The sequence below is a fragment of the Mus musculus genome, chromosome 1 (assembly GCF_000001635.26).
Source record: "Mus musculus strain C57BL/6J chromosome 1, GRCm38.p6 C57BL/6J".
NCBI lineage: Eukaryota > Metazoa > Chordata > Mammalia > Rodentia > Muridae > Mus > Mus musculus.
Window position 1 is genome coordinate 140,526,514 of NC_000067.6, and position 15,377 is coordinate 140,541,890.

A 15,377-nucleotide genomic window follows, 5' to 3' on the forward strand; every position below is an offset into this window, starting at 1 on the left:
TGTAGCCCCATCTCATTTTCTCTTTAATTTATAAAGAATAAGAAAATTCAAGTTATTTGGAGACTTAGATAATATATGTAACATACTAGCATAAGATCTGGCATATGTGACAGCCTGAAAATGCTAGATTTTCTTCTCCTATAACAACTTTCACATTGTTACTATTTAAATTACTGAAAGTTCTTATGCAAAAATCTGGTTGAGAAACAGAGTCAGGAGATGTAGTTCAGGAGAATGGTACCTGCCTAGTGTGTAAGACACCCAAGTTTTGAATACATACTGCAGGTGCACACATGCACATACACCACACATACACACACACACACACACACACACACACACACACACACACACACACACACACATTGATTTTAGCCACTTGCAAATAAATTTAAATTCTTTACATTTTTAAAAGTTATACATATCTGGGTGTTTTGCCTTCATGAATCTCTGTGCAACACTTGCCTGAGTGGTATCTATACATGGGGAAAATGGGTTGGCTTCCCTGGTCCTTGAGTCATAGAGTTGGGAACTGCCCTGCTAGTGCTGGAAGTCAACTAGGACCTCTGCTAGAGCATCAGATGCTCTTAGCTACTGAGCCATCTCTCCTGACCCTGATCAAACAATTAAAAGGATAAAAAGACTACTTAAAATGTAGTTGCAAAATACTGATGAAATTAACTATGATCATAAAAGTATATTACATTCTTTCCTTGATGTTGAAATAAAAATATTGTGCTTAATAATTTAATTGAACAGAAGGGGTTCTGTTGAAATTTGCAAATCTGCAGAATGTATGATTTTACTCTCTGGCAATGGTGATCTACTTAGTATTTTAATATATGTACAGTATTGTTTGATATTTATGAAGGTATAAGATTTTATATTCACAGTCTGTGTTCTTATTAGACACTACACTCAGAGCTGCAGTTAACAGATGAGCTTATTCACTTCTATTTTAAAATATTGCATGCTTGGTATTTTTTCAACATTTTATTTCATTTATAACTAGCCATTTTGTCTGTTTTGATTGGCTTTAGCCTACAAATTTATTAGATATGCATTTACTTCATTGACATGCTTAGCTTTGTCTCTTAGACTTAAAAAAACTAAAATATTTCAGTATGTGTAAAAACATGTCTTATATATAGTGCATAAATAGTAACTTTTTGTTTATTTTCATATGATCAATTTTTTAGGAAGTTTATAGAAAAATCCCTTGATGCTTTTACCATCTTTTTTTTTTCATGTGACTTCTAATAGAACAGATAGGCTTCTCTATTAGACAGGTAAAAAGTACACACAGTTTATTGTGTTTTATTACTAATTTTTTCTATATTAATCATTCCATAGTACATATCATTAAAAAGAGACAAGGGACATATTTTCAATGAATGTTCCATGTGTCTGTTTATTTTCAGAGTAATAGTGCTTCTCAATGTAAAGTTATGCCTGCCAATTCACTGTCTCCCAATGAGAAGGAAAACTGACCAATTATGTATAACTAATTTATTAAGCAGCCTTGTATATTAAGGACTGTTGTCAACTCAGATAAATGAATAGCTATGAAATATATGAGTGCAACGTTGTTTGTTTCCTTATATTTCTAGTTTCTTTTAAACCTCAGGCTTGTCTTTAGTTACTGTGTTTCACTGGGCATATGTAGTTACATTGTTTGGTTTAGGTGAACAGATTATCACTTAAGATTGCTGAAATCACATAAAGATGAATCCATATTTAAAAGTAAGTTCTAAGAACTTGGAAGATATCTTTCTTATTTAAAATATATGTTATAACTAAAGTTCATGAGATTTCTTTTAAAAAGCCACTTCTTGTAAAAATAATAGCTTATCATCTCTACCAGTCATAAGAGAAAAAAATTATAAAAGTCTCATCTTGAATTTTATATCTCACAGGACAGTGACTATAGCACAAAGACTTATTTGCTCCAGAGACCTAAGTACAGTTTAAGTCACTTTCTGAATTTAGTGATTCAATTACTCGAGTTCCAAAAAGTATAGACTGGAGACCTTGTGAGAAAACAAAAACAACACCCCCCCAAAAAAAATCCCATAAAATCATAGAACAAAAAACTAAAAACGGCAACAACAACAAAAACCTTAGAGAAATACTGTAAAGAAACTGGAATAATCTAATCCTAAAAGAACATACCAGATTAAAATAGATATCATGGAAGCCCATGGACATATCTACAATTAATAATTAAGAATGGTATTTTAAAAGCCAGATCTAGAAATTAAAAATTAGCCAAAGAGATACAAGCAAATGACTTGTTAAGACCAAAACCACCTTGATATTTTAGCATTTTTGGTGTTTGCATCTTTAAGCATACTTCTAAAATTATGAAGAGTATTGAGAGCCATAAAATATTACCCTCCTAATGTTTTTGTTGTTGTTATCTATTTATTTTTGTTAGGTATTTTCTTTTCAAATGTTATCCCCTTTTCAGTTTCTCTCCTGGAAACCCCCATCCCATTTCCTGTCCCCTGCTTCTATGAGGGTGTTCACCCACCAACCCACCTCACCTCCCTGGCATCCTCATACACTGGGGAGGGAGTCTACCCTTCACAAGACCAAGGGCTTCTTATCCCACTGATGCCCGACAAGGACATCCTCTGCTACACATGTGGCTGGAGACATGGGTCCCTCCATGTGTACTCCTTGGTTGGTGGTTTAGTATCTGGGAGCTCTGGGAGGTCTGGTTGGTTGATATTGTTGCAACCTGTGAGGTTGCAAACCCCTTCAGCTGCCCTCCTAATGTTAAGAAGCAAGAAAGTTTCTAGAAATTGAATGGAAATCTCCATCCCAAACCCTGCAAATACATGTCTTAGAATATTGCTTAAGGACTTAAGAACATTAGAGATTGTTAAAGAGTGAATAATAGTCACTCTGTGTTTGCTTGAGATCTTTGTTTAAACTGGTGCTTAAGAGTCATCTAATGGTGAAAATAACAATATTATATGTAAAGTAAACTAGAAATGATTACAAAAGGTTCTTATGATTTATGAGTTAAACAATTCTGAATTTTCAAACTGAATTGTGGCAGTTTAAGACAATGTAATAGTACTGATCCATTCAATATGCCAAATAAATTAAATATCCAGAAAAATTCAGACAAAATTCTAACAGTGTCATCACTTGGAAGTTTGTTTTTTTAATACATTACTCTATTAAAATTTATTTTTCTTTAGAGTTGAAAGAGAGAGGAGGGAAATCAACAGGAAAAAATAGTTAGGAAAAGAATTGATCCATCTGAGGCTCAGCATCTGGGAAATTGCAAGTTTCTCACTCATTACCTTGACCTAGAATTTCCCTCCTGTCTTGTTCATGCCAAATTGTTCCTCATCTGCCAACACCCAAAGAAAATATTACCTTTCTGTGATATACCCCAATTCTGTTTCCTGGGTGCCCCTAGAGATTATTTTCTCTTTAGAAAAAAAGCATTGCATCTTTATGGCTTTCTGCATGCATTTAACATATGTTATAAATTGATTGGCCACTCTTTAATACAAAATAGTATATTTAAAAGTCCATTGAGCAGTTTTGGGGTCTATATATGCTCAGTGAATGCATGCAGGATTTAAGAGCTATGGAGTAGATGTAACTTATTAAGTCATCTCTAAGCAAGTTTGAGCTCTATTGTTCTTTCCTTTCCTGTGGTTACCTGTAAATATTTCAGTTATAACGGACACTTCCTCAACAATATACCTTGGTAAGACAGTAAAGTCAAAGGTGAAATAGTGTCAGTGCAACTTTGCACAACACAGTTTTTTCCATGCATATGTAGACTATCCTAGATACGTTGAGATGTGAAGTATGGTGTGACTATAGATATTCTTTAGACAAAGCACTCTTGATACTCAAGCTTATTGATTGCTTGTTAGAGGCATTTGTAGAAAACAACAACCATTTGTTCTTCATGGTCAAATTCTCTTCTGCATCGAGTAACTGAAGTATTCTATAAGTATTGTCGTAATCAAGAGTAATATCTGTATTTTTTAGAATTATGCCATAGTGCTTCTGATTTATAACTCACAGTTCTTGATGTATCATATGGTTTGTAAGTAGTGCAATTATATTCTCAAGTGAAAGGGCAACTTAGGATGTATCTTGTCTTTGGTTTTGGAAATACAAACTAAATGAACTTGCTTCCCTTTCCTAGAAGTGCTGCCCCTGTTGTGACACTGTGTTTCATTTTGTAACCCATCTGCTACATAGGCCAGATATGCATTTTCTGGATGCAATCTGTTGGTTTCCAATGGTTTACTACATGGTGGGCTCTATTGACAAGTAGGTGACAAAGTCTATGGCACATGATGAGTGTAGTGTCCTGTGATCTGTCAAGTTCTGTGTCTTGTTCCTGCATGATGAGTGTACTTTGTCGTGTTGGTACAGTAAATACGGTGACCTTTGCATGCAGAGCACATGCCGCTGTGCTGTGTACCCCCTACCATACTGCTAAGCTGTATTCCATTGCTGAATTGCACCAGACCTTGCTGCATGTCAGATTGGTCAGGTTCACACATTTGCAAAGCTATTTTAGTCTTGCAGCCTTTGCAAATGCAGCATTTTTTTTGCAGTAATGTTATTGATAAAGTGGCATCCAAAAGTACCTTAAAAATTCCACATTACCATATTTTCAATGTAAGTAGTAACAATTTCTTGAAAATTTATTCAAGAAAATTTCAGTTTGTAATTATATAACTTTTTAATTAAAAGATTATGTTATGCATGCAATTATTCAATGTATTAACATAAAATATAAAATATAAACATTTTGTGACACTATTAACCAGAAGAATAAGTTATCACCAGATTAATAGCATGAAATACTGCAAAATATCTGTGACTGTCAAAAAGGAAACTAAGAATATTAAATTCCAAGGAAGATGTAAGAGGATTGATTGATTGTAGACTAATAATTATTGAAGGTTGGTCACCATATCTATATGCACACGTGTACTAGAGAGGGAATATATATGGAGTGTCCCTGTATGATTCTTGTTAGCTTATGTTTGAAATTCTCATGAAAATAAAGCCCATTTAAACAAGAATACTTCCTCACACTTGCAAATTTCACATTTTCCAATTTGGAAAAACTGAGTGAGTCATGGAAAAGTAAAAAGGCATGGCTGGTGAAATCAACTTTTGAGTGTCACTCAGATGGGTTTCATTGGCTGTTATTGCCATCTGGTGGCTGAACAGTGCAAAACAGCATGCTTTTAAAAAAGGGTTGTGGGCTATTAAAAAGCAGCGAAGTATCAGAGAGAAGATACTCAGGACTCAACAGGTTCACAGCCTACTCAAAAATGCTAAAACGTTAATTAGAAAAGTAAAGCCTCAAGGATCCGAAGATTCTGCATGTTTCACTAATATTATCCCAACCTTTTGTTTTGTCTAAATTCTAATGCATCATTTAATAATTCATGGTCCCGAGTCACTACAACAGGAAACACTTTAAGGATGAAGTCAGCAAACGCACTTGAAAGCAGGGTGCTCTAAGAAACTTAGAACAAGCTCTCTTAGTAAAGTGTTTGTCCAGCGTTCACTTCTGTTTTGCAAAATCCAGTCTGCTCTGATTCAATGAAACTGACTTCTTACCAATTTATATTTCTCTTGTTCTATAAAATTATAAGAGAGAATTTTGATGTAGAAAAGCTATAAAGGCTGAAAATACAAGGAAATATCTTGAAAGTCCTAAGCGACTAGAAGCAAGTTGACTTAGTCATCACCAAATCTTCCATAAGGGACCACATCTAACATTTTCTGCATTGCTGTGGCTTATGTATATGAATGCACTGACGCTATCTTCAGACACACCAGAAGAGGGCATCGGATCCTGTTACTGATGGTTGTGAACCACCATGTGGTTGCTGAGAATTGAACCTCTTGAAGAGCAGTCAGTGAGCTGAGCCATCTCTCCAGCCCTCTAACTGTAGCTTAAATTAAGGAGTTGCACATGCTGAAAAGTCCCAGTCTTTATGGGATAATTTCTAAAATATCATTTAATCTATTTAGAAAAAGTACAGTGAATCTGATACACACAAGGAAAATCTAAAACACTAGGGATTAATCTTGACAATCATTGTATTGATTGGATATTACGATTCTGTGCTCTTTTCGCATGGGGAATTTTATTGTGAAGAAATGTTCTGTAAACAGTTTTAGCTATAAAATATCTGTCACATAGAATTGCTCCAAGTTCAAGTGCAGTATTTGTCTCCCCACCGCACCCCCAGATTATTCCTAGAGGTCTTAGGCTGAGATTTTCATAATAGCCCTCTGAAGTCTGTTAGCCTCCTTATGAGCTTTGATGAGATGTCTGGAAACTGTCTTCAGTCCATATCAGCAGTGACTACAGATTTTTACATTTTAATTATTTTTTTAATTGAATCAGGAGGTATGGACACTAACTGATTTTCTTATCTGTCCTCACTGAACTGTATAACTATCCATCCTTTTACTAGATCAAGTTTCGTCTGACCCCATTTTTTTGTACTGTTTTTCTAGTGTGAAAAATGCAAAGACATTGAAACTAGTTGATGCCTAGGTCAGGGTTAATGGTAAACATCTCTTTCTTTAATTTGCAGGGAAGATGCCAGTCAATACATTTTACAGAAACAAGAATGAAAACTGACCAAAAAAGTTCACAACTACTTATACCCCAGTTTTTCTAGTTACCTCATAGAGACAAAGAAACTTGTTCTATTCAATTTCTTGTTAAAAAATTGTCTTAATACAAACACACACACACACACACACACACACACACACACACACAGAGTCACACACACACACACCCTACTCATTGTAATTCAGGAACAATTGACAGTTAAATAGAGGTATCTATCTTTCTGACTATTTATCTATCTAAATATGGACATTTATAAATTCATATCACATACCTTTGTGTTTCTACGTTAGCTTGTTGTCTAAATTAATATAGCTGTTGCTTCTTTTATACTTTCAACAAAGCAACTTAGCAACTTAAACCAATTATAATGTTTTGCCCTTGAAATAATGCACTAGCTATAAGCATGAATCATTGCCATAATTTCTATTGAACTGTTTATATACTAAGTGTTACTGAGCACAGATTCCAAATACGGATGCTTTGGAACTGTTAGTATCTGATGAATTCTGAATTTCATATCAGTGGGTCATATTGCATTACAGTCCTCATTAGTGTATATCTATATTATCTATAAATTCAGTTAAAAGGATTCATACATAAGCCAACCAATAAGCGGATTTAGGTACTGAGTGCAGTCGTGGAGTTTATTTAAAGACCTTCTGTTTCTTTTTCCTTGGGAATTTTTATCAAAGCCTAGATGATTTGCTCAGGTGTGGAGTGACCTTTGCTGCCAACATGGTGGTGGTGGACAAAGAAAGCACCATGAGTGCAGAGGAAGACTACATGGCAGATGCCAAGACGATTGTGAATGTGCAGACTCTGTTCAGGTATGCATCAGGAGCCTAGCCTTGTCATCATTTACCTTGTGGTCTCCATGTGCAGAGTACTTAATTCTATTTGTGCATGAAGAGTAGAATGGGACATGGAAGCTGACCTTAGAGTATCTGTTTACTCACTTGATCGTGAATCAAATACTTACGTAGTACATAAAGTGACTGGTACAGAATAAAGTGGATAATTCTTGCCTTAAATAATGATGTATTTCTTCTATAGCTTCATAATAAATTCTTAAAAATTATGTACAGTAACTGTCATGATTTGGGTTTCGTTCCTAGCAGTGACCCAAGACTTGCCTGTATCTAGAATGGAATATTGTCAGGCAGTAATCTATTTGGGATAGGAATGAATTTGCAACCTTCTCTCTCTTTTCACACCTTTCCTTAAACTAGTTCAGGTGTAAATATCCATTTTGGTAATCATGGAGCATGGGCAGTCAGACCTGAGCAGAGAAATGTTTCCTTGTGAGAAGTGGATTAAGAGGCACTTAGAGATCACAAATCAGAGTCACTTGAGATTGCTCTAGAGTCATTGGAAAGTTTCGCTAGAAAGTTTCCATTTTGTGAATGAGATTTTAGATGCCCAAAGCAAATGTGTGCCCTACTGAATTACAAAGATAACTCAAATATCCTCAACTCTTTCACCTGCTTCCCTTCATCTTCATACCTTCATTGGTAACAACGTCTATGTCATAATCAAGTATCTTTGTTTATAGATTGACTTATAGCTCACAGGTAGGAACTTAGGTGTGAGCTTCAGTTAAAGTGACAATTTGAACTGTGATTTTTAGGAAATTTCCTTCTCAAAATTTCAACTTATCACTTACAAGTCTGCTTATAATTTATATATTCATAAAATATCACTATTTTGATATTAAGGTATCAAAAACCCATCATTCTTTAGAACATACTTGGTATTTTTAAAGTATGTATTAAACATTATGCACTATAATTAAAGCCACATAGCTGCCAGTTTTATGTGATAAAATGGAAACTCATAAAAACCAAAGCTATTACAGAGAGCAGCAAAGGCCATCTGGTACAATGTCCACCTGGAGTCTCTCCTGACATCATTAACTTTACAACCTGAGTGTGTTCCTAACCTAATTGCAATTCAGTTTCTCACATCCATAATCCTGAGAAAATTAATTAACCTACCTTGAAATGGCAAACATGTGAAGAATGATGAAACATGTGAAGAATTTGTTGTCACCACACCCAGAAAATATACCCTTAATTTGAATAAGAACTGCTAGCTCTAAAGGGAAGAATTTACACTGTAAAGTTCTTACAATGTAGTAGTTCATGCAGAATTCAGGTAATATGATTGCCCAGAATAGTGCATTGGAAACTAATGTAAGCCATATTAAAAAATGACCCTTATAAGCAACTCGTTTCTTTAGAGAATAAAAAGAGAAATTACTTTAATGATTTGCTTCACAGGAAGGGATATACGTTTTTCTTCCATGCTTTGCAAAAGCTAATTACACTTTCTATAGAAGAAAGTTTTCAAACTAAATATGCTATTTCATTTACCATGTTTAATTTTGTTGTAACAGAGGTAGAATTGGTTTAATCTTTATTATCTACTCTTTTAATGGGTTATTTGATTCCAAGATAGTAGTAAATCATTATCTTGTTGAAAGATATCAAGATATTAATTACTCATTTCAAACTAACTGACAAGAGTCACTTAGAGAAATTATATACTACTAGACAACTGACCATAAATCAGCCCTTCTCTGGACCTGGTTGATGAATGAATTAGTGAATAAATGAATGAATAAGTGAGTGAACACTGTATGATCCCTCAAACCATAGTTTCATCATTTTTAAGGAGTCTTGAATCCTACACAAAGAATTGCAGTCAACTAAAATTTCTAAGAACAGGGGAAGTAATCTTCTCCAGGAAGGGAATGGCAATTGTTACCCAGTTCTAAGCAGTCAGCTCTGAAATCATACATGCACTAATATCCTTATAGAGAGTAAGCAGGTTCTGTTAATATATTTAGAAACATATATCATAAATAAAAGAAACCAGGGTTATTAAAAGAGAGCAACAAAGGGTATAGGGGAGAATTTGTAGGTAGAAAAGAGAATAGGGGAAATGAAACCATTTTAATCTCCAAAATAAATAAAACAGTTTATTTTAGAAACTGAATAATTTTTATTGCATGTGAGGTGAGTAGATTTGAGAAAATGTCACAAAAGTTGGTAACCAAATAATTTAAAATTAATTTCCTTTGATTTTTTGGGGGGGGGAGTGTTTTATTCTGAGTCCTATAGAAAGAGTCATTATTTCAAACTGTGCATGAAAATATTTTTCAGAGTTTTTTCTGCATTTTTGAGTTGAGCTATGAATTGATAATTATGCTTGGAAAGCTATTTTATTCTTACTCTACCAAAATAAAATATATATATATATAGATTTCTATAATGAATGATATATCTTTATACAAAAGAAAGACCAAGTTCTGTAAGACTGGGCACTTCCCTTTTGTAGTGTCAGTCAATTGCCTCTTCTTGGTCACTCCCCTGCACTGCCCACAGGTTTTTGTTTTAAATTTAATGTGATTATTTCCAACCTGATTTCCCTCTAATGCTTGACGTTTCAATAATCTTATATACATGTTCTTTTCAGTCTCTTACCTTCATTCTTCCAGGCATGGTCATGACCTTGAACTCTAAATGGTTTTACACAGCATCTGAATTTTTTTTACTCTCTTTTTTTTCTTATATTCCTAAATCTTCATAAATTTACCCTATATGCTATCATCAACAGATTAACCTACCATTTAACTGCTATTAGGTAAATGAAGAACTTTCTCTCTCTACCCAGACAGAATTTCAGCTTTTCAGCCCATATTTTAATTCACAGATCCTAAGAAACCTGCCAACTTTCAGAATAAAATCACGTTTTATATTTTCCTCTCCATATATTAATCAATTTCCAGTATCAGACCAAATCTTAAAGTCCCACTACTTCTGTTATCCTCAAGCTACCCTGAAAACACCTCACCCCAGTTTCCATGATGTTTGCAGACGTCTAGTCCATGCACCTCAGTGACTTCTAACAAAGAAAACCCAAGTTTATCAGTCTCAAATCTATCTTCTCTCTTCCAGCAACTGCTGAGTCTCTTTCACCTGACTATTGTTGTGCTTGTAAAAACTAAGAAAACTGCCCTTCAGTTTCCTTCGGATTCTGTTTTTAAATTCTGCAAAACTAAAAAGCAGCAAAAGGAAACTTGTGTTCTCCAGCAACAGGATAGAGGAAAGGAAATTTAAAAGTACCCAGACAAGGGAAATGAGTCTATCAGTGGCAAAATTTACAAGTCAAATTTAACAGCATCTAATCTGGGATGTAAATCCCTCTGTTGGAATACTTTAGAATTACTGCATTTAGAATTATTACTAGTTGATAAGGGTTATGTCTTGCCTGTTAAACTGTTTGCTCTGGCAGTTTTACAGGCAAGCTTTGACCACTCATCCCTTCTTGCCAGCTAAGAGACAAGATCTACTATAAATTCACCTTGACCCAAAGCAACTTGAGTATATTTTAGCTTAAATTCTAGCATGTTTTTGAGGAAAGCCAGGGCAAGAGCTCAAGGAAGTATAAAGAAGAGAACAGTGAGGAACACTACTTACTGACTTGCTTTCTTACATACAACCAGACACACCTTCCTAGGAGTGACACCACCCATAGTGGACTATGGTCTCACACATCAGTTAACAATGAAGAAAATGCCTCACAGACAAGGTTCTGAAAGCAACCCCTTAACATTGGTTCCCTTTCCTTAAACATGTCAAGTCAACAACTAAAGCTACCTATTTGGCAGAAAGAATGGTGAAAAGCAGAAAAAGTTAACTTAATCAAGTGTATGGACTGACACTACAGAAAAAAAAAAGTCCAGTGATCCAAACTTAATCTTCAGAATGGCTTTAAATAGTCTAAGAATTAGGTCATGGGGCAAATGTTTGCAGAATTGAACAAATCTGTTCTACCTATGGTTCCACTCAACATTGTCTCTACTTTGTCCCTGTTAGGTAGTCAGAAATTGTCCCTTCTCTCCTAGCTTTAGCTTCATAGCAAAGTTAGAATAAGATGATCACTTCTGCTCCCGGATACTCCCTAGTCATCACAGACAAGTACCTTCATAGTGAGGGGTGGGTATTGTCTGAATTAATTTTTTACAGAAAACTGCATTAGGGATATGTTAAATAGCAAGTAGTTGTGTTAAGAAAATGCTGTGTTTTGTAAAAAAAATAAACAAACAAACAAAAACAACAACAACAAAAAACAACAACAACAACAAAAAAAAAAACAAAACCAAAAAACAAGGAAGGCATCCATGAGACCCTGTGTATGCCTGAATTTGATTATGTAAGAAAAGACAGATCTAAACTGAAGAAATCTCCTCATTTCTTTACCAGAGATAATTTCAGGAACTGTCTTAAATATTTGTTAAAACATAAACATTATTAGTATATCCAGCAAGAAGATCATATTCTTATATAAATTAAATACAAGTAATATCAGTTTTTCTGCAATGACAATTAGAATTCCATTCTTTTTGTTTCCACAACCCAATCTTGAGAGATTTGGGGTCATATTCCAAATTTGATGTGAAAATTCCTAGAAAATATCTCTGCCCTAAGCAAATACAACCAGAACACAAGTTTTGGCAGCCATATGGTAGGTAAACTGAGACAGGCAGTCCTTGGGGGTCAGTGCGTAGAGTTGGTAAGATCCAGATACTAACAGTGGCTGCTACCTGTGGCAGCCAGTGTTCAAATAAGTTACTCAGCAGATTTTTTTTTTCTGTAGGAACAAAGCATAATTTACTAGGCCTGGCAGTCTCTGCTTCCATCAGTAAAACCATGAACTCTTTTAACTCTTTGGGGCCATCGAGAAAGAGAAAGAAAGAGAAACTTCACACACACACACACACACACACACACACACACACACACACACACACACACAGTGAGTATATGAAGCAAAAGACAGAGTCCAATAACATTATACATATAAACATATGTATACATGCATGCATACATATGTACATACATACATGCATACATACTTTCATACACACATGCATATATACTTATATACAGACATATACACATTTACAGATAGAATGGTTAGAGAAAATCTCCAGCAAGCAGGCTTCAAGCATTACATACACATATATACACATGTGTGTATGTATATGTGTGTGTACACGCACACACACACATGCAATTGTGGATGGCTCAAGCTTCAATATACATACAGTCAGGATGTATAAACATGCATATATACACAGAGTTGATGGATAGCACACTTTGTTTTTTCTCCCATAGCTTATATATTCCATAAAAATCTTCCAATCAATGTAAAATTACAGTGTGATTGCATTTTTGATTTCTTTTACTCAATGATTATTTAAAAATGTGTTTCCCAATATCTTTATAAGAAATAACATTATACGTAGTACAGGTAGAGAAAACAATTTATAAAAAAAAATCCATGTACATTTGTAACTAAGCAATTTGTTATAGATTAATAAACTATAAGCAAATAACTCAGCCAGTTTCTCTTACTAGTAGACAGCAAGGAGTAATTATTTTATTATTTATCTTTAAAATTAATCCTGTAAGAATCTTAAAGGAATCACAAATATAAACTTTTATATAAAAATCAGTAATACCTACTGTAAAATCCTTAGAATGATTATCTACTCATCAGCAATTCTCATTAAATCATATCGGGAAGCTGAGGGCAAAAACTGGATATAAGAAACTAATCACCGACAGCCCGGCCTCAGTGAATCATGTTAGCCAGTGCTACCATTGTTCTTGTTCCCTGACCATAAAGTTCCCTAGCTTAACTAATAACAGTGTGACTTTCAGAACATCAATTTGTTTCCTAAGATTTTTTTTTTTTTTGCTAGAGCCAGTAGTAAAAACACCTATAACTAGCTTTACTAAGAATTTTCTTTATCTAAATGTTTTCTAAGGCTGATGGTCATTGCTTGACAATCTACACATCTAAGTTCTTCTCTAGGATTGTACCCTAGCAGCAACGCCTGAAAGAGATCAAGCTATATTATTGTGAGTGCGAGAGTTACTGCCCATAAGGGAATGGAAACCCCCTTAAAGTTTTCATATCTTTCTTAGATTAATAGGGATGTGAGGGCAGAAAGCAGATCAGAACTCCAAGTCACATAGTCCTTGGGGTTGTGCCATGACAAGGCTCACCAATGTGGGTGTGGTTACTTGTTGGCCTCATTCCATAGGTTCTAAAGCCATTTGTCACTCCACAGGCATTGCCCTCAGCATTAAGTCAGGCATAGATTGTTCCAAAGCCAGAAGAGGAGACTGCACAGAAGAAAAAGATATCCCAGAAGAAACTGAAGAAACAAAAACTCATGGCCTGGGAATAAATTCAGCATAAAATAAATGCAGATAAAGTTAAAAAAAAAAAGAATCTTTGCTACATCACATGGCAATCCATTTCTGTTGATGGCTGTGAAACAAATAGTCATTGTGAAGCCATGCAGTCCTCAGTCTTATGATTGTATTGCATCAACGACACAAGGCACATATAACCACATATAACCACACATCATGGGATTATAAACATGCCCCACCACACTAGGAATGACTTCATTTGATTCTACAAATTTCCCCCTTGTATCTATCTATCTATCTATCTATCTATCTATCTATCTATCTACTTAATAATAGTACAATTAATTAATAATATATTAATTATATATTAAGTCATATAATTATTTAAATTAATACAATATATAGACACATATGTATGTATATATGTGTGTACATATACATATGCATATGCATATACATATACATATACATATACATATAGGAAGACATAGTCATTTCTTGTTAACCGTTTGGTCTGTGGTCTTAATTTCCCTCCTTTGTTGGGATGAAATAGTTCAGAAAATAGGTGATAGATGTCAAGAAGTTTGTATTTCCCCCCAAAACCCCTTATGACCAAATGCAAGCAAAATTTGTAAGAGGAAGTTGGCTATTCCACCAAGCACACCTGGGATTCTTTTTAGTTTCACTTTTTTTTGTCTTGTAGCTCATGTCCTAGCATCTGAGAGAACTAGAACAGATCAAGAGAATTCAGGTTCTCTAAGGTTTAGGAGTTACACTCTGATAACCTGTCTACAGAAAACATTTACAAAGTGTTTTATAAGCAGAACTTAAAATACAGTCAGCAAGAGCAAATGCTTTTAAAAAGAAGTTTGAAAAATAAGTACTTGTAAGAATGCTTCAGGAGCTTTAATTAGCTTACTCTTCTTACATGTACCATCTTTAAGATTTATCCCACCTCTGCCCCTGGGCCACAGTCTTTTGTGATTTACTTAGGCCTTCGTGATAAGTGCCTTTTTTTTTTTTTTTTTTTTTTTTGTTATGGTTTTTGTTTGGTTGGTTTTTTTGAGACAGGGTTTCTCTGTGTAACCCTGGCTGTCCTGGAACTCACTTTGTAGACCAGGCTGGCCTTGAACTAAGAACTCAGAAATCCGCTGGCCTCTGCCTCCCAAGTGCTGGGATTAAAGGTGTGCACCACCACCACCCGGCGATATGTGCCCTTTTTAACAAACTTCTTTTCCCACTGTAGAATAATTGGCTCACTTTTCTTGGAACAAATGTTGTTTTATCTTCGAAAGATCCTACCTTACATTTTTTTTTTTAATTTTTGCATTCCTTTTCAAAAGTATATCTTCACATATTCTAGTTTACATTCAACTTGCCACTGTTTCTTGGTTCCATATTCTTTATTTTACTGTTTAGTATTATGAGACCATAAAATATAAACTTATTTAAAAATGACTTGCATACAAATAATTTTCATGAAATGCATT

At 34.6% G+C, this 15,377-nt stretch overlaps 1 protein-coding gene across 22 annotated transcripts in view; it reads left to right on the forward strand.

Annotated features, from left to right (window-relative positions):
- Positions 1–15,377, forward strand: part of Kcnt2 (potassium channel, subfamily T, member 2) — a 368,389-nt gene that overhangs the window by 280,857 nt on the left and 72,155 nt on the right. For 18 of the 22 annotated variants that reach the window (XR_001784498.1, XR_001784494.1, XR_001784492.1 and 15 more), the window contains 2 exons: positions 4,240–4,311; positions 7,348–7,482. Coding sequence is in view for 18 of the 22 variants with exons in the window: in XM_017320510.1 (XP_017175999.1) it covers positions 4,240–4,311; positions 7,348–7,482 (207 nt within the window). In the remaining 4 variants the exon portion in view is untranslated. Of the gene's footprint in view, positions 1–4,239; positions 4,312–7,347; positions 7,483–15,377 lie in introns of those variants that run through there. The other 4 variants (XM_017320508.1, XM_011247998.3, XM_006529566.4 and 1 more) reach the window with 2 other exon arrangements.